The 18,866-nt window shown below is 31.0% G+C and overlaps 1 protein-coding gene across 5 annotated transcripts; it reads right to left on the minus strand.

Moving 5' to 3' along the window:
* Positions 1-1,823: 1,823 nt before the first annotated feature.
* Positions 1,824-18,322, minus strand: LOC123291371 (mitogen-activated protein kinase kinase kinase kinase 5). Of its 5 annotated transcripts, XM_044871632.1 has the most exons (18): positions 18,025-18,322; positions 15,355-15,568; positions 15,179-15,272; positions 14,759-15,079; positions 14,577-14,658; positions 14,392-14,499; positions 13,934-14,063; positions 13,083-13,215; positions 12,546-12,611; positions 10,239-10,277; positions 6,990-7,034; positions 5,901-6,360; positions 5,299-5,503; positions 4,569-4,837; positions 4,239-4,383; positions 3,637-3,861; positions 3,435-3,561; positions 1,824-3,108 (listed from the first exon to the last, which is right to left on the minus strand). In XM_044871632.1, the coding sequence occupies exons 1-18, from the start codon at positions 18,130-18,132 to the stop codon at positions 3,021-3,023; spliced, it is 2,859 nt and encodes a 952-aa protein (XP_044727567.1). In that variant the 5' UTR covers positions 18,133-18,322; the 3' UTR covers positions 1,824-3,020. The 5 variants fall into 5 exon arrangements, with proteins under 5 accessions (XP_044727567.1, XP_044727568.1, XP_044727569.1 ...); XM_044871633.1 differs by lacking the exon at positions 6,990-7,034; XM_044871634.1 differs by lacking the exon at positions 12,546-12,611 and having other exon boundaries at positions 18,025-18,321.
* Positions 18,323-18,866: the final 544 nt, after the last annotated feature.

Consider the following 18,866-nt stretch of genomic DNA (forward strand, 5'->3'; position numbering starts at 1 on the left):
ATTTTATTACTTTTTCAAATATATTTTTTTTCCTTAAAATTTATTTCTTTCATTTTTTTTTAAACTCTAAATATATTTATGAATATTTACATTATTTATTTTTGTCATTTATAGCATACAGTTACAAATACAGGGTGATTTATTATCAAAGTGATTAATTAGCAACTGTATTTAAATATGTATTATATTTTAATTATGTACTTATTTATTAGTGTTAAATACAAGGTGCTCTAAATAGCCTGATTATTTAAAAAATGATAAGGAGATACAAGATAGGATCAGGTCAGGCATCTATTTTGGCAAGATTTCGTTGGCTATTTTCATTTATATCAATAATTGACTGTAAATTTTTCGAAAGTTTATCATTGAATAGCATTCTTAGTAAACTGAATTTTTTGGATATTTTGAAAGCTGTAGGTTAACTTTTTAAATCTTACCAATATAACCGCCTTAGCCATGTACCACGCTTTAATTACCTCTAAAACTCAGTCTCGAAATAATGAGGCTATTTTGAGGACTCTATTGTTTAAAAATCAAAATATTAGCAGTAATAATAGGGTAGTTGACTACAAGATATTGCCTCAAATTATAAATGATATAATAAAGAGTTTTGAGAAATCAAAAATTATATTAGGCGCGAAAAATAATTCATTAAATCGGTCCTGGTAAGAGGATATAATTGGTAATCTATCTTCTCATACCGTAGAAAATTTACTATCACTGTATGAAGCGCGAAATTTATCAACATAGAGTAATTTTGGTGTCGACATCTTTTGTATCTTCCATCCAGGGCCATACATTTTAATTGAATTTTTCCTAAGAAGGAAAATTTTCTTGGCTAATAATAACAAATAATATTGTGAGTGAAATTTCGTTAAGCGACTAACTCTATGATGTATGTACTTTCAAGTATAACTTCAAAAAACTACCCTATTACATAAAGCACGAGGAACCTTTTATAAATAAAATTTATTTATATAGCTTTTTATTTGTCATATAACTTGGTCCATTTTATGAAAGAGGGAAGGACTAAACGAGAGTGCACTGAGGTATTGACATCAATTGTATTAAATCACACGGTGCTTTATCAACTATTTTACATTCAGATATCGTCAAATTTTCAACCGTTAAAACTGGACATTCTTTTACAGGAAATTACAAAGCGGAATAATATATTATTAGATTGTTTTAAAAGTTTTGTCCTGTGTTTTTGTAGCTCCATCGCATTTCCTCCGAAACCTAATGATTTTCGAAAAAAAGTGGTTTCTGATGTTAGAATATGATGTCCCCTGATCAAACTCTGCAACTTTTGTTTAAGTTATTCTTTGATTGGTTAATGCAAGAATGTCCAATTGCTGATAAAATTCGACAAATCTGCCTCATGGCATATTTTTTTAAATAAACTATCTATCATAGAACAATAACTGTCGTGTTTTTAAATAAATCACCCTGTATTCGTTTCAAGATTATAAATTTGATGTTGCTAAAATAGTTTTTTTATTTTTTTTTTTTCATTTTATCATTTCATTTATAAAAAATTAATAATTTTTTTAAGTAATAATTAAATATCTCTTTTTTAATTTTTATTTTTCTCGATTTTCTAAAATTTTTCTTTTGATAATCTCTATCTAGAATTAATTTTAATAAAATTTTGGAAAAGTATTGTAATTTTTATTTAAGAACAATACTTCGACATTTCTATCTAAGAAAAAACATTCAACAGAAAAAGTTCTTTATTTGGATAAAAATTTTTAATCGACTGTTCAAAGATAAGTTGATATTTTAATATATCACGATAATTTTATGTTAAAAATTATGTACGCGCGTAAGATGTTATACTTCTTTGATAATAATAAATATAATAATTTATAAGTAATGTAAACAAATATATATCTTAGGTTCTTAGGTTTTATTAAATGCCGTACGGCCATTCTACTGATGAAATATTTCATCAAATCCTAGAAGAAATTATTCTGGGAAATGGTCGAACAACCTCTCCATCCACAACGATTGCCAGTTTGCGAAATATTCGAAAATGTGATGAAACATTTAATCAAAAGAATGACCATATGCAAGAAGAACCACGGTGGATATTTGGCAGATATTGTGTTCCATTACTAATCTCAGAGTTTTGTACTTTGGATTTAAATAAAATTATCAGCTCTTTTCACAAAAATATTGTGATTTTTTTTTTTAAATTTTAAATTACACCTCTTCTTGAAAGACCCTGTAGTTTACAATAATTTATGGAAAACTCAATTTTTAATAAATAAAAATGTTATTCCGAAACATGAAGCAAAAGAAAATTCCATTTAAATACGAAATGTATATTAAGTTTAGTCCCAAGTTTGTAACGCTTCGAAATATTGATGCTGCAAACAAAATTTTGGTATAGGTGTTCATAAAATCACCTAATTAGTTCATTTTCATTTGTCCGTCTGCCTGTGTCTTGGAACTCAAGTTTAGTTTTTTTTTTTTAAATCGAGTTGTATGTACTTTCGGCTATAGGGAATTACACATTGGCTAGAAAAATAGAATATAATAGTAAGCGGAGGCACGAATATGAGAAGAAAACTCAAATTTATTTGTAATAAAATACAATAATAAATTCTATTGAGAGCGCAATAAAAATAAAAATATCAACTTATCTTGTCTGTATAAATACAACCAAAAAAAAATAACCCAAAATCAGCTCCATTTGATGGTTTGATCGTTAAAATTTTTAAAATATAATTTATTAAGTTTTTTTTTTTATTTATTTATTTAACATCCATGCACAGACGACGATGGACGAGGGACGATGGATCCTTTTTAGTAGATTTTTATTTTTACTCTGTGGCTTGCATCAAACATCACAAAAACAAATAAACAATTAAACTTTACATATGTAAATGTTTTCGTTTTGCGTTTCGTTTTTTTTATTTTTTGAATCAAATAAAAAAAAAAATAAAATATCACACACGTATTTATTTTAAAAATTAAAAATGTTTTTGTTTTTTTTCTCTATTTTCTGTTTTATTTTAGTAACTCGCTTCGTGTCCAGCTAATATATATAAATCATTTGATAATGTTCCAGTCTTAATCACGTGACTCTCTAACATCACAACTCTGTAACAAAACAAAATTGCGATTATTATTTAGGGCTAATATTTGGTGGAGGTACTAAGGAAGGTCCAAGAAACCCCCCATATCATAATCTGACGCGTTCGATTTACTACTCAAATCCCCTCTTGGGCTCCCCTTCTACTAATTATCGCGTTGAAAACCGCAAAGATTAATTTTTGTTAATATTAAAGAGTTGTCTATAATGAACAATTTTAGACACCCACATCCCCCTTTGTCTTAAATGGTCACCACAGCAGCAAAGACCACTCCCTCCCTCCTTAAGACCACTCCCTCCCTCCTGTATGAATAATAAATAATGAATGACTTACTTGTCACTGCCTAACAGTCTATATGTTCTCGAGTAATCAGTAATTTCTTGAGTAATTTCACCATTTTTAAGTGATCTACCTTGCATACCATTCTTATGAAATGCTAGCACACTATCTGGTAAACATACTAAAAACATAAAAACGTAAACAAACAAACATTATAAACTCTATAAACATTGTAAACTTAAATTTGTAAACCTACCTAGACTTAATATATCAAAATCAAATATTAATTCTGACACTAATTTTTTATTAAATTTTGGTTTCCCTTGTGGCGTTACAATTTTAACAATATTCTGATAACAGACTAGAATTGAATCTTTATCAATTTGACTTGCACATATTACATTGATATTCTCACGTCGTGGTATCACCGTAGCAGATCCATCCATTTCATCTAATTCATCCGAATGAAACCAATTTGCTCCTAAAAGAAAACAACACTCATTTTATTTTATTTTTTTTAAGAAATAAATGTATACTAATCACACGCTGTCCCCACCAAAAATCTTATGCTTTTTTCTTTACGCCACAGTTTAAAAAATACGACTTATAAGCTGAATGCGGGTCTTCATTCGGAGAAAAATAAAGTATTTTTTTTTTATCAGGATGATAATGGCTACGACTCATCCATCTTGATTACTGGGACTTAGCGCAGGGCATACGACAGATCAAACTGTTTATAATCAAATACAAACTTCTAAAATCTAATACAACTTCTCTCTTTTGCCATAAGTGTACGTGTAAGATTTTTGGTGGTGGTAATGGAAGCACCTGTTCAAAACATGTACTTGATTAATTTACCTGTATTCATATTGATTAAATCCAATTTAAGTTTGTCAGAATGGTATTCCTGCTTGACCGATACACAAACCATTGGATACTCTTGTTCTGGTGTTATTATCATTTCGAATACATTTAAGGGAGACGGTAACATATATTCTGAATACTAAAAAAACCAAATAAACACATTTACATTCAATTCAATCACAATATAGTAACTAACGGTTCTTTCTTTTAACACTTTGTTACGGAATCTTAAAATTACATTTATGGGTGGATGCGAGTTAAACTCGCTACGCCACTGCCACAAGTCTAAACTTAAAAAGAAGTGTTTCGTTGCGTTGCACTTACCTTCAATAACATAAACTTATTAAGTGGATCGTACCATTGCATAAGAAAGATACCATTTTGCATTGCACCACATAAATATTTGTAACCGTTGTACGGATTCCTAGCTACACAACATTTTATACAACCTTTGGTATCAGGAACTTTTGTTGTTAATGCAAACTTTCTTGGTACTAATTTTTCTGGTATTTTATTCATATGTAAACTAAATCTATGTAATTGTTTATTTTGTAATGCTAATAAATCGTGACGATATAATTGTGGTGTTTTTCCTGCAAAAGAAAAACACATATTTATTTATTTATTTGTTATCAACAGTTATAATTCAATCATACAGGGTGTTTTATTTTTTAAGTTGACATATGCTTGAAACTCGATAACTAAGTTTTATCGATAAAAAAGCGGTGTGTAGGCGCACATCTTTGGCATACATTAAACTGTTTAAAGTTTTCAAGCAAACTTAATGAAAAGTTCACTCTTATTGATTAAAAAAAGTAACACTTTTTGTTCGAAACATTTTTTCCGAAAACCATACAGTTTAGGCAAAAGCAGACTGAAGATTCAAATTGAAACACAAGATCATTTTTGTTCAAGAAACATGCAAAAAGCTAGATTTTTGCTATCAATTTTTGTCTAAACTATGCGGCTAAGTAATCAGATGGTCTAAATTGGAACTACTGAAAAAGCAGTTCACTTTCTGTGCAAGTGAATAAATGGATAAATGGATACATACCTGATAAACTCATAAGAACATCCTTAATTACGTACATCCAAACAGTTCGTCTTGGATACATTTGATCAATTGCAGTTTCATGCAATTCATTTAAATTTAAATTATAAATACCCTCCTCTGCTCCAATTAATATATGTTGATCACGTGTTTCTGGATGAATCCAGGATACTGTACAATGTATTCGTAGGGGTGAACCATTAAATACCTGTCACATAATGATTAAGTAAGAAACATTTAAAACGGTAGGATAATCTCTAGGAATCTCTATATATGATTATCTCGGCTTTAACAACTTCGGTTATAGTTACCTATATTCATATGAATTATAAGCTAACTTATTAAGTATTTTATGAATAGCCTAAGGTTCAGCCAGCCAGTTCATTAATAAATGTTATATTAAACACTACGGCTGAATATTATATGGTTCATTTCCCTAGTTGAATGGCGCCGTTTAGTAAAAAGGCTAGATTGTTAACTGAACGGCTGATTAAGCCAGTTGGCACTAAAACATTGGCACTCCTCTGAAAATAAGCCGGACAATCGTAATATATTTTTAGAACGCAGTAAATCTTTGTGTGAGTCAAGTAAAAAATGATAGTCACCTTTGAAAAACATGCTCCCATATGAACTTTAGGTGTAGGAGGTAGACCATTACTTATAGGCCGTGGGGGTGTATGTCTCCTACGGTGTTTTCTAGGTGGGACTACAGGACATGTTACTAAATCAGGTGGTGTGCCAGCTACCCCTGTCGTCGATACTGATGTTTTTTCATCACCATTAACTTCTTTCCGTCGTTCACTATCACTGAGTGATCGTTGACGTTGTCCATTGATATTCAAAGAACTAATTAAGCCAAATATTTCATCAACAGATGAATGTCGTCTAGGTGAATTTTGTATAGCTCCTCCTGCTCCACTGGTGCTACTGTTCCCCGCACCAATCGTATCTAACGCCTTTGTTATTTGATTTAAATTTTTAGTATCGTCAACTGATTGTACATAAATATCTTTATGTATTATTGAATTTTTAATATCCGAATCGGCAGCCATTGGTAATGTTGCTCTGTTTTTATTAAAAATATAAAATATTTATTTAATTTTAATCAACATAAACATTATTTTTTTTAAATCTACAAATCAATTCTCAAAATGTCTGGAAATTGTTGGATTAATGAAACTAGAATTAGAAAAAAATAGCCTAGTTTTGCCATATTCATGATTAAAACCCTTATTTATTAAAAAACTGGTCTAGAGACTTCGAACCCTAACCAAAATTATGGAATACCTTATATTTAGAAAAGAATACTAAGGTATTCCAAAATACGGTCATTACTGGACACCTCGTATAACATATAGACGATATAAAGCAATATGAGTAGTTAAGTTTTAAAAAAATTAATTCTTTCATGATAAATTTTAAGTATGAAGCAATTAGCTTTAGTTTTGTAATTTGTTTTTAAACAGTAAAGTGTTAAAAACCGCCACAAAAAAAAAAAAAACACAAAACAAAAATATGCCGCCATTAAAATTACATTCAAAAAGCAATTAGTAAACAAACAAAACAAATTTGAATATACAGAGGGGTACAAAAATAGGAAGGCATATATGGGCAGTTCGTATATACCAATTTTTGGACCCGTTTGTATAAAAAGTGTGTGAAGTGAAAGTGAAAGAGAAAGATTGAATACTTACTGATGTGAATACGATTCAGCTGTTTGGTATCGTAACGTTTCATTCCTATAATTTTATATAGAAAAGATAATTGAACTTACAAAATTTATTTTTATTTGGTGGCCAGATAACAGAACTAATAAGATGGGTCACTTCATACTACAGTAAAGTAAAGGATAAAACGCGTCAACAAAACCAAAGTATTGAACTTTTTAGCAATTGGTAATTTAGTCCAGAAGCCAGAGCAAAAAATGTACGTTCATAATGCCATTTTCTACAGAGGGAATTTCCAATTTTTCCGAAAAAACTAAAAAAAAGGAAGGTTTCGTAATCTAATTTAGTATCCTACTAACGTGCAGTCTCGAAAGTGTTGGGATTGCGATAATTAACGCTATATATACATTAATAAAACGATTTTTGGCTAATTTCTCGGAAACCATCAACTTTACGAAAAAAATTGACGGATATTTTGCTACCTAAGAAAAATGTGAAATCAAAAATTGTGATATTTTCATTCTTTTCCTCGAAAATCGGGAAAAATATATCGGGATTTTATAACAAATTTTTTCAAACAAAAGTTGTGTGAATAATTTCGATATCTTTAGCCGTTTTTAAAACGATCAATTTTATATATATTTTTTGTTCATCGAATTATTATTATCCTCGAATTATGTGTAAATAGTCCTGAATTTTCTTACTCGAAGGATTTTGAGGTCGCTGATTATGAATATGATGATAAAAAGATCCAGATCGCATTTATGAATATATGAATTCTGAATTAATTTATGAATTGACCCATCATTGTAGTTCGATTATGGCCACACGATCGCTACATCTCAAAATATTTCGCCTATTATCAAAAAAAAAACTAATTTTAATATTTAATAAAAAAAATACTGTGACAATTTTGAAATAATAATTTTACAAGCTAATTCTACAAAATATTTTGGTGAGTCAAATAAAATTTGGGATGAGTTTCTATAGTTGATAAAAAGGTACCTAATTTTCAAATACAAGGGTACTTTAAGCATTTCTTTGCAGGGGGGAAGAAATAACAGGTAATTCATTTATAATTATTTAAGTTGGATACCAAATCTTTTTATTTTATTATTTATCCTTCCATGATAGATGAGAAACTCACGGCACTCACATATCTTTATTTTCTAAATCGATGAATTGTTAGCGAATGGCTAGTTTTGAATCCAAGATAGCCACAAAACTTTGTAACTTTTAAATTTTATTTAAGTTGGAATTTAGTGATCACAATCCTTTAGAATCAAAATCAGCCATTTATTAACGATTAGACGTCTTTTAGCCACAAGTTCCTCACCTAATAATCTCCAAGTGTGTTTTATAGAAATATAAAGCGTAAATAAAAGTGAATTGCATTATTTGTGAGACGTCATAATCTCAGACTATGTTTTCAAATTGTTCGTTACTACAAAAACCACATCTGTCAAATGTTCTTCCTGCCAATCTAAGTTGTACTCGACAACATCCTTCCGAAGAATTCCTTCATTTTGAAGAGACCGTTTAACGTAACTGTGATCTTCTTGCATTCATGTATATCAAAAATCAATCCGTGGATTCATTATGTGAAGACAGCCTCATATTTTTTGATTTCGGTTAAGTATCTTAAAAAATGTGACCCAATCACCCTGTATGACTATGCAAAATTTCAAATTGATATTCCCAAAAATATCGAAAATATGAGTCTGTCTTCATCTTAAATGCGGACACATTGTATATTTGATAAGTGACATTATCTATCCCGAACATTTAAGGAGTAAGTAAATTAAATATACTATTCTTTCATATGAATTAATGTATTTTCACACGCAATAGCGTGAAATTTTCTCTCATCACAAGAATAATAATTGTGGTACGAAAGACAACTAGTCTGAAGGATTAAATAACACTAATGATTTTAATCCGATCATCAAATTATGACGTCATAAATAAAGCAAAATGTGTAAAGTTGAGAAGAAATTATTAAATTAAAAGATAAACATCCTGGCGTGTCTACATTTCAAGATAAGTCTCAAAATTTAAGCTAATATATATTTAGACGCAGCCGCAGAAAAACCTATAGTGAAAGAAATTATAATTATTTAAAAAGAAAAACAACTGTGAATCGATGACCTGGACCCTTCACCTGTTCCATGTCTGTTTTTTATGTGGATTTTAGTTATAAAAAAAATAATACCTAAAGAGCATGCTGTTAGGAATCGTTTCGAGAAATGAATACTTTTATATTTTCATTAATTTAAGGTGAACGGTTGGGAAAACAGAAAAATGGAAGAAGATCCTTCAGAAGAGAATTGGAAAAAGATCACCAACGTACAAATTATCATTTGACGTGACCTATAGTTTAGAGCGTCAAATTTAGTGTTAGCGTACTCAGCTACTTTTTTATTTCCTGTCCGACAATGCTTTTTTGCCAAAATTAAACTTCATCGGCACAAATATCACAGAAATCATCGTTGAAAATTGAAGGTTCAAAAAGTTGAGCGAAAGAATCTCAAAATTTGTATTTTTTTTTTTTTTGGGGATAGAGACAAGCAAGATTTGATAAAATATTGCAATAGTTCAAAATCGATGCTGTAAATGTGTCAGAAACAAATCGATGTACGGTATTTTATGACCCGGAAATAATCTCCAACTAAATCAGTCTGTGGAGCGTTGAGATTTCGCTCACGGTTTTGCAAATTTTACTGAAATCTTCTCCAGTAGTTTAACTTCCAAGCACACTTCCAATCATCATGTTTTTATATTTAAAAACTACAGGAAATCAAGACTAGAATGTTTGACTTTGAAATCCAACGTGTTTGTGAGAAATCTCAACAGAGAATTTGTTACAGAGTTCATGATTTAACTTGCGGAAAATGGATTACATTCACAAAGAACAAAACAGTCACAGGACGAAAAGGTTGTATTCATTTTCCACGGCAAAACCTGCATTTACCAAAATAATTGAATCCATTTGTAAAGTTCCCGTAACACTTTCTACCTATCATTTTAAATCTTTTTCAATTTTGACAAAACTTTTGAAGGATGCTTTCAAAATATCAGAAATCAAAATATAAAAACATTTCATTTTTCGAAACTGAAAACAAACAAAAAATTGGAAGTTATTTTAGCTAAAAGAAAAGCAGAGCTATGTTCAATTATTAGGCGAATCAAATAGAAGGAAAATTAATTGTGTTACAAGGATTAGTACTGGTTAGTTTTTCCAAAAGAGAGAGAAGAAAATCTCTAAATTAAAATTACCTTAAAATTAATTCTTCATCAATGTACTGCAATAAACTCCTATAAAAATAGTAAATAAATCAAAAATATAAATTTAATAGTTTACCAAAATCAAAATTAAAATAAATACGAAATACGTTAGGCGTTTTCTAACCACTTATCGTAACGATCGAGCTAAAACAACCAAAATTTTTCTCAGACATTTCTTATTTGCTCCGTGCATGAGTTTTATTTCAGGCAGTTGCCATAGGAACGATACAATACTTAATTAATATAATTGTATAGACGGACATATAAATCTATGCATTGTATATATGTTAATTTATATTTAAAAAAATATTATTTTCACAATTTCTAATGCAGCAAGTTTAATTGTTATTTTTCAATAATTTTAATTTGACATTTACTATATCATTTACATGTAAACAATTGAATGTTAGTTATAACAGATCATGATTACGAACGGAGTCAATACAGGGTAACCTATTTTAATCGATGGAACTAAATATCTTCTAAAATACTTAACTTAACACGGATCTTCTTGAAATTTTGTATAGACGCATAATTGTTAATTGCGAGCAACTTTTCTTAGCAACATTTTGTCAACTTATAAAAAGGAAGGGTAGTTTACCCAAAAAGAAAAGTAGTGATTCCAAATTTAACGTTACCCTGTACATTATTTAGAAGTTTTAAATATGCCTAAATACTTTTCAGAATAAGCAAATTTTTTTATAAAGAATGACTTTTTATCTTTAAATGCAAAATAAGAAAATTTACAAGTATAATTACCTCTATCATGGGGCACACTGTATATCAGATCCGATAGCCTGTACTTTATAATAATTTTGCTATTCCTTAATATTTTACAGCTAAAAAAGCTTTTAAAAAATGTCTTTGGTAATTCAAAACACGTAAGAAAAACTTTGATGTGGCTTTGAACTCCATCGGTTACGAAAAGTAATCTGACGCTTAATGTATAAAATAATTATTAATTAAATAAAAATTTAAAAATAAAATAAAAAAAAATCGTGCAAAGAGTAAAATTGAAATAAATCAGTTTGTGTTATTTAAGATTTGTTGGTTAAAAAAGAAAATATTGTTTTTAGTTTGGAAATCAAAATTATTATCAATTGTTCACATAGTTTATAGCAAATTTTCTGAAAGAAAAAGCTTCTGTTTTGACGAGATTTCGCGCTAAAATTTTCCCAAATGTTCATCGATCCTAATATCGATTTTTCCGAAAATGCTAAATATACGAAACAATCAAAATGTACAGATTGGAAATTTTATGCTTAGCAATTTTTATCGGAGGTATGCACAGTTTTTAAGAAAATATTTTAAAAAAACCAAAAGCAGCGAAAATTGTGCATTGGTGTAGATTTTTCAGAAAATATGAAAGACCAATAACCTTCGACTAATATATTTTTTCTCTAGCTTGATGGCACTAATATTAAAGATAACTTTTTGTCTTGAATATGTAGCGAAGAAATAATTCCACCTCAAAAATAGGTAAAAATAAATAATAATTAACCCCCAATTAAATAAGAGAAATAAACCAAAGCTAGAAATTTTTTGTAGTAGAAATTAATCCGGAATTTTTGGCACACCATGCACCAAAATCAAAAAAATTTGTTAATAGAAAGAAATATTGGGTGAGACATTTTAAAATTAAAACAATGATTAATATATTTTTCGATTTTGTACCTTCGAAGCAAATCGATTACTATAATCATTGTATAATTTAATGTCAAAAACATCCATACTTTGAACTGTTCCAAAAATTTTTGGTCCTGCAGCAAAATAAGAGTCAATGAACGACTTTTGAATTTTCAGAATGAATAGATAGAAAACTGTCAAATAAAAAGAGTTTCAGCCAAATTGACCGATTTGGTCTAGAAATATAAATTTTCTATTGGGAATATTAACTGAATTTTTATATACAGACTGTGTTCAAAAGCATTTCTAATAGAGAATCAACATTTAAGGATGTACGAACGCCAGGAGTCTAATTTGGTTTTTGATCTGGCCAAAGTCAAAATCAATTCTGGAAATTTTAGGAGGGTTATTGTAGAATCAGAAAAATTCCTCTTTTACAGTGGTGAAGACCAAAACGACTTTTTCAAAAAGAAATAAAAAAAAATATATCGAGGTCTTTTAAATTTGACTCTTGAAAATTTTCCAAAAATTTTGGACGAGTTCATAAAATGGAAATAAATAAACAAAATTATTATAAATAAAAAAATAATAATAATAATTTTAAATAAAATTTTAAATTTGATTATTTCGATGTAAAATTTGTTTGTAAACTCAAAGACGAACTAACACTACCTTAAAGGCATATTTAGAATATCTTCTCCGGTTAATGCCGATTGTGAATTTCTATTGTAATTCCATCTAACGAGAAAAAAATTATAATTAAATTGTCACAGTATATAAATGGTCCAAGAGCCAGCCAATTCTAGTCAACTCTCCTCGCATAACACTTCACTTCAATTCAATTCAAAGCTTAATAGGTCTAGGAGACAGTCGTACATTTTGACAGTCATTCCAAAACGACTAGAAATTTAAACGGCTGCTGTAAAGCATACGCTTAATTTTCTTTAATAAGGTATCAATCGAACTTTTATTTTGTAATGTGTTATATGAATAAATTTAGCTACTGACGATGGTTGCATTATAAATTTCTGTAATTATCGATATCTGAAAGACCTTTAAAAGTGTTATTATTGGAGGGTTTACTATGATCAGCTTTGTTTACTATTTTAAATATAAAACGAGTAAATGGACAATTAACAAAAACAATTTTAAAGCTAGAAAATTCGAGAATAGAAATAAATTGAAAAATAAAATGATTGATAAACATACTTTTCTTGATCCATTGTATTGTAGGATCCACATGGTTGATGTTTCACGCATGAATGTGCCGTTTTAACATTATTCATAATATCCATAATATCCCATGCTCTGGATTCATCTTCATTTGTTGACTTTGAAATATCTGTAATTCATCAAGAAAATCCATATTATACCGATAATTCCGACATACTCGCATAGACTTTAAGGGTTCCGTTGTCTGTATTTTGAATAAAAAGGATTTTACTACTGCAATAAAAAGTTTCAAATAACTTTTACCCTCACGTAGGCCACACTTCGGATCCTTCAAGTAAAGACTTTGATCGAGGATAGTCTATGAATGCTTTGAGGAAGTGAACCGCCTGGCACAAAATAGCACGGTCAGACTGATCTGGGTACAAGGCCACTCTGGCGTTAAATGCCCCTTTCATCTGAGCCTGTCATTCCCATAGCAAGATGTTCCGTAACTTACCGAATCAAAGAATGGCTAAGAGAGAGGGATCGTTTAAAACATCTCTTTCACCGGAGTCTTTCTGAAAATCTCACTTGTAAGGCCTGTATGGAGGATGATAAAGCCTACATCCATCTTATTTGCGAGACCAGGACGTCAGGTTAAGAATGTTTGAGTCTGAAATCGTGGATCGATCAATCCTGAGAGAAATCCCAGCAAAAAAGCTGTGGACTATTCTAGCCTAAACAGAATCCTATACCTACAACTGCTTAAAATAGCATCCTATCCGAAGACATCTTGCCTTCGGGTGACCGATTGTTCTCTCATGCAAGGCAGAGAATTTTTTTTCAAATTTGATAGCTTATACATCACGAAATATTTAGCGTTCCCCCACTACGATTGAAATACAAACCTGTTGTCGGTACTGATGGTATTTCTACATTTTCAATTCCTTCTAGATGACTATTTAATGGAATATTAGTTTTTGGTTTTGATTTGGCAGTCATACGTGATGCAATCCTATGCGGAACATTTGGAATTGCCTGTAAAAAATAAATTTAGTATTGAAAAATGATTTTGTCACTCGAGTTCAATGACACTTCAAACATAGCTAAGAACACTCTCCATTAAATTATCTTTGAAATGCAACAAAAAAAATCAAAATTGGTTCACCCGTTTAGGCGCTACACACACACACACACACACACACACAAAACTTAGCGGTTAAACCTACAACATCCCTTTTTTGATTTGGGGGTTATAAAAAAGTCTTTATTGATAAATTTTAATTAGGTGGGTCAACTGTCTCAAGGTCATCTAAATTAAATTTACTAAATCGGCGGATAAATCGATAAATATATATTAACTTACCCCATCGTCATCTGGTTCCAGTTCCGTATACGATTGTGGTGGATTATTAACTTTTAATAACAATTCCAAAGCTAATTGTTTGCTCATGTTAGTTTGAAAAAATTGATGCTGAAATAAAAATAATATATAAAGATTTACGCCAACAAGATTCGACCCAAATTCTGAATTTTTTTTTAATTATTTACCTGTAATAATTTCTCTGCATTTGGTCGTTTCTTTGGGTTTTTGGTCAGGGCATACTTTAAAAAATTATGAAATGTTGGACTCCTATAGAAAAATAAAACAGGAAACAGAAATAATCAAGATAATCCTCAAGGATTTCCTCACACGAATCGACCGACTTAGTCATAAATATAAAAAGATTTACCATTTATCACGATCCTTTAACGTCGGTGGTTTAAAACCACTCTTCGACATTAAAAACAACGCTCGCATCGGATGTAAATCAAACATTGGCGGTTGTAATTCAGCTAATTCAATAGCTGTTATACCGCATGCCCAAATATCACAGAGTTGATTGTAACCACCTTTACGTTCCACTGCAGCCACTTCAGGTGCCATCCAATATGGTGTACCAATAAATGATTTACGTTTATTTATTGTTGCTGTTATTTGTGCTGATACACCAAAATCAGCTAATTTTACATCACCACAATCGGTTAGTAAAATATTCGCTCCTTTAATATCTCTGTAAATCAATTACAATTAAGCATTACAAACTTGGGACTAAACCTAGTATACCTTGATATATTCCATATACATGGTAATAATATAGAAAAAATTTTACCTATGCATTTTACCCATACTATGAAGATATGCGAGTCCAACAAGCGTTTCTCGACACATGTACGCGATTTGATTTTCATTTAACGGTCCAGTAACTTGAAAGAAAAAAAAAATTCACATACACAATTATTAAACGCCACTTTTTTATTACACTTTCAATTTTAAAAACAAACTTACTATGATAGATATCCTGTAAGGAACCCCCACCACAATATTCCATACAAATCCATAATTTATCACGTCGTAAATAACTACCATAATATGCGATTATATTTGGATGTCGACAATCTCGCATCATTAAAATTTCTTGCTGAATTATTTGAAAATCATCGCCTGGCTCCAGTTTAATTACTTTAATCGCAGCTAAATCATTGGATGACAATCGTTTGGCCTAAAAAAAAAAACAGAAATCATTCAAATTAAATCTATATTAACAAAATTTATGTATTACGTGTTGAATCTTCAAAGATTCGGGAAATCGGGAATAATCCAGAAAGGAATGAGATAATAATAATAATAATAATACATAAGAGGAGTACAGCAAATGGGTCCCTAGCACAAAAACAAAAGGGTTCTCTGTGAGACGTCTCCGGATAAGAGATGTTATTTTAATCCTTTAAGATGAAGTTAAAGGATTCTATCGAGGTCAGACGCCACGCAGAAAGCCCACAACTTCTTCGCCAGAATTTCTCCCAGGTTTCAAACCCAAACATTCTAAACCTAACGTCCTGAAAGTTTCTGCAAGTACAGAACATGTATGGAGGTCCATCAGAAATTCCTATGTTATGAAGATGGTAGTTCCATCGACAGTGTCCTATCAACAGTTCCACCACCCTTCTCTGTTTGTTATACACTGTTTGGCATGCCGTATGCCCTTCGCAAAGTCCTAATAATCAAGATGGGTTTGTCTAACCATTCCTTGATTCGGTAAATTATGAAACATTCTGCAATGGGAATGACAAGCTCAGATGAAAGGGACGTTTGAGAATAGTGCGCTGTTTCGTTCCTTTTAACACCAGAATGATCCGGCACCCAGATATTTAGTGCCATGTGATTCAATTCTTCGAAGCAAGTATATTTATTTACTAAACTCTTGATTATCTATTTATTTAACGACCAGGATCATTTTGAATCGATCAGAAGAGAAAAATTTTAAAAAAGTCATCTTCTGCGAAATCTAAAATGATTTTTATATAGAATTCCGATTTCGAAGATATTAATTGATCGCATAATTAAAGAATAAAAAGGTAAGGTGAAGTATATAAAGGTGGACAAGGTGTGCCAGTGGATTTATCCTGGCAGAAATATTTTTTGCTAGGATTTTTTACTGGTGTGACATATTTTGGTCAAGTTTTGAGTTGTCACACCGAGATACTGCGAAAGTAGAACACAAAACGAACAAATTAAAAAAAAAAACAAAAAAGAAAGTAATTCCGTGATTAAGATAAAATTTTATTGACTTTATAAATTAAAAATCGGTGTGGCAAACCTTTCTGCCACGATAAGAGCTGTCACACCAAATTTTCCGGGTGGCAAGCATGCTGAACGCTTAGGCCTGGCAGTGTATCACGACTACTACAGGAGCTGTCACAGTGATGACGAGGAGAAGACAATGTCTCATCTTCTCTGTCACTGCCCAGCTCTTGTCATGAGGAGATGGACTTACTTAAGCCAGTCTCTCTTTGACGACCTCTCCGATCTAAAGTCAGTCGACGTCAAAGCCCTCCTGCTGTTCTTAAACAACTCCAAATGGTTCATGGAGTAGTGGCCGGAGATGGGCCAACCGATTTACGGTATCACAACGGACTCTATAGTCTAAGTGTGTCCCACCCCAGGACAATCATTCTAACCTAACCTAACCTCGTTTGAAAGGTAATTTAATGGAGAGTGCTCTTAGCTACAATTAAAGTGCGAGTTTAGGATTCCGTACCCGGAACAAATAAAAAATAGGCGATGATAATCAAAATTGGATTGGGTTGGCTTGAGGAATTTCAGTTTGGAGAAAACTCGAAGGCAAAAGGTAATTTAATGGAGAGTGTTCTTAGATACGTTTTAAGTGCGAGTTTAGGGTTCCGTATCCTAAACAACTTGTTTCTTGTTAAAGCAATTTGATTAATTTGAACACTGAAGAAGTTCAAAATGAAGCAACTATGTTAGGAATGTATTCTGGTGATTTAGAAAAGTGCTTTTTATGAACGTGATTTTATAGGTTCTAAGAAATGAAGAGCTTGAAACTAAGGATCCTAAAAATAAAGCTTTTGATAGTTTTTTATTACGAGAGGCGCTAATTTTTAAATAATATTTACATAATAAAACAAAAAAGGGGTACCTAGCACCTAGACCAAGAGTCTTCTATGTCCTCCTTGAGAACGATCTGTTACCCGAAGACGAGACGTTTTCGGGTAAAGGGCGCTATTAAAATCAGATCAAAAGGATTCTGTCGAGGCCGGACACCACACAGAAAGCCCACAACATCTCCGTAGCGATCTCTCCCAAGGTTTAACTGGATCCAAGGTTTTAGACCCGAACATTCTGGTCTTTAGGTGCACATATAACATGTATTGAGGTTTCAGCCGAGGTTTCGTTATCCTCATATTATGAAGGTGACAGTTCAATCAACCAATGTCCTGTCAATTAGTCCCACCATCCTTCTCAACTGTGCTCTAGTAATTTTCAGACGAGCACAGTTGAATGGCCTAGCTGTGGTTGGTTATACACAGTTTGTCCTGTCGATATTTACATACAATCCGTCGTTATAAGCAATGTCACTATAACCGATTTTTAATTGGTATATATATTTAGTGCGAGAGATGAACAAAGATTTGATACAAATTAAATACAGGTTACCTTATAGACATCGCCATAGGTTCCACTTCCAATACGTTGAATTAACTCGTATTCATCTTGTGGATTTCGTCGTGAAATGTCAGAACTTAAAACTGCACCTTGGGCCATTATTATTGAATTGTTATTGAAGGTGTTATAAAGACAATGATGTTGGCTAATTGATTTCCGTTGTATTTACATTCTAAATCAATATTTTGTTAAGATGTTTTGTTGATTGATTAAGTTTATATTTAAGTTTTAATTTTGTTTATAAATTTATTATTTGTAATACTTAAAATTGACAAGACATACGCCTTCAGTGATTTTGGCATAGCGATGTATATTGGATTGGTATTAAATGTTCATAGAGTACATCATCACTCAACTTTTGACTTATATCATGGAGGTTATAAAGAAGGAGAACGATCGCTACGTGCTAAAGCATTAGCGCGTCTGTCCCTAAAAATTTGTATGATTTATAGTTCATTTTAGCGTACTACAGCCCGCATTTAATGAGACAACTTAGCGATCACAAGCGCCTCACTTATTTTGTCCATATTTTGGGGACAATATTTTCTATTGCGATCGTTCTTCTTCTTTATAACCTCCATGACTTATATTAATAGTTCATAGAGAACTATTACTATCAAAATATATTATATAAGGTGTTTACTGTTTAATTATCACAGGTCTGCGACGAAAAAAACTGCATAGGATTTTTTTACATTTTTTTCTTATAAATTTTGACCTCCCAAAAACAGGAAAACTATTCCAAACATTCTATGACAGGTTTTCATAGATATTTGTAACAACATAAACTAGTCTTAAAGTAGTATGATTGCTCAATGAAAAATTAGCTTCGC

Source organism: Chrysoperla carnea, chromosome 2, assembly GCF_905475395.1.
Source record: "Chrysoperla carnea chromosome 2, inChrCarn1.1, whole genome shotgun sequence".
NCBI classification, from domain to species: Eukaryota; Metazoa; Arthropoda; class Insecta; order Neuroptera; family Chrysopidae; genus Chrysoperla; species Chrysoperla carnea.

What these genes read in the sequence shown, in the direction of transcription:
- LOC123291371 (XM_044871632.1), bottom strand. Translation starts at nt 18,132, where the DNA reads ATGGCCCAAGGTGCAGTTTTAAGTTCTGACATTTCACGACGAAATCCA. An exon ending in GCTGAATCGTATTCACATCA is followed by an intron (nt 6,361 to 6,989) that starts GTAAGTATTCAA and finishes TAATAAAAACAG; the next exon opens with AGCAACATTACCAATGGCTG. An exon ending in AGACTGTTAGGCAGTGACAA is followed by an intron (nt 3,109 to 3,434) that starts GTAAGTCATTCA and finishes GTTTTGTTACAG; the next exon opens with AGTTGTGATGTTAGAGAGTC.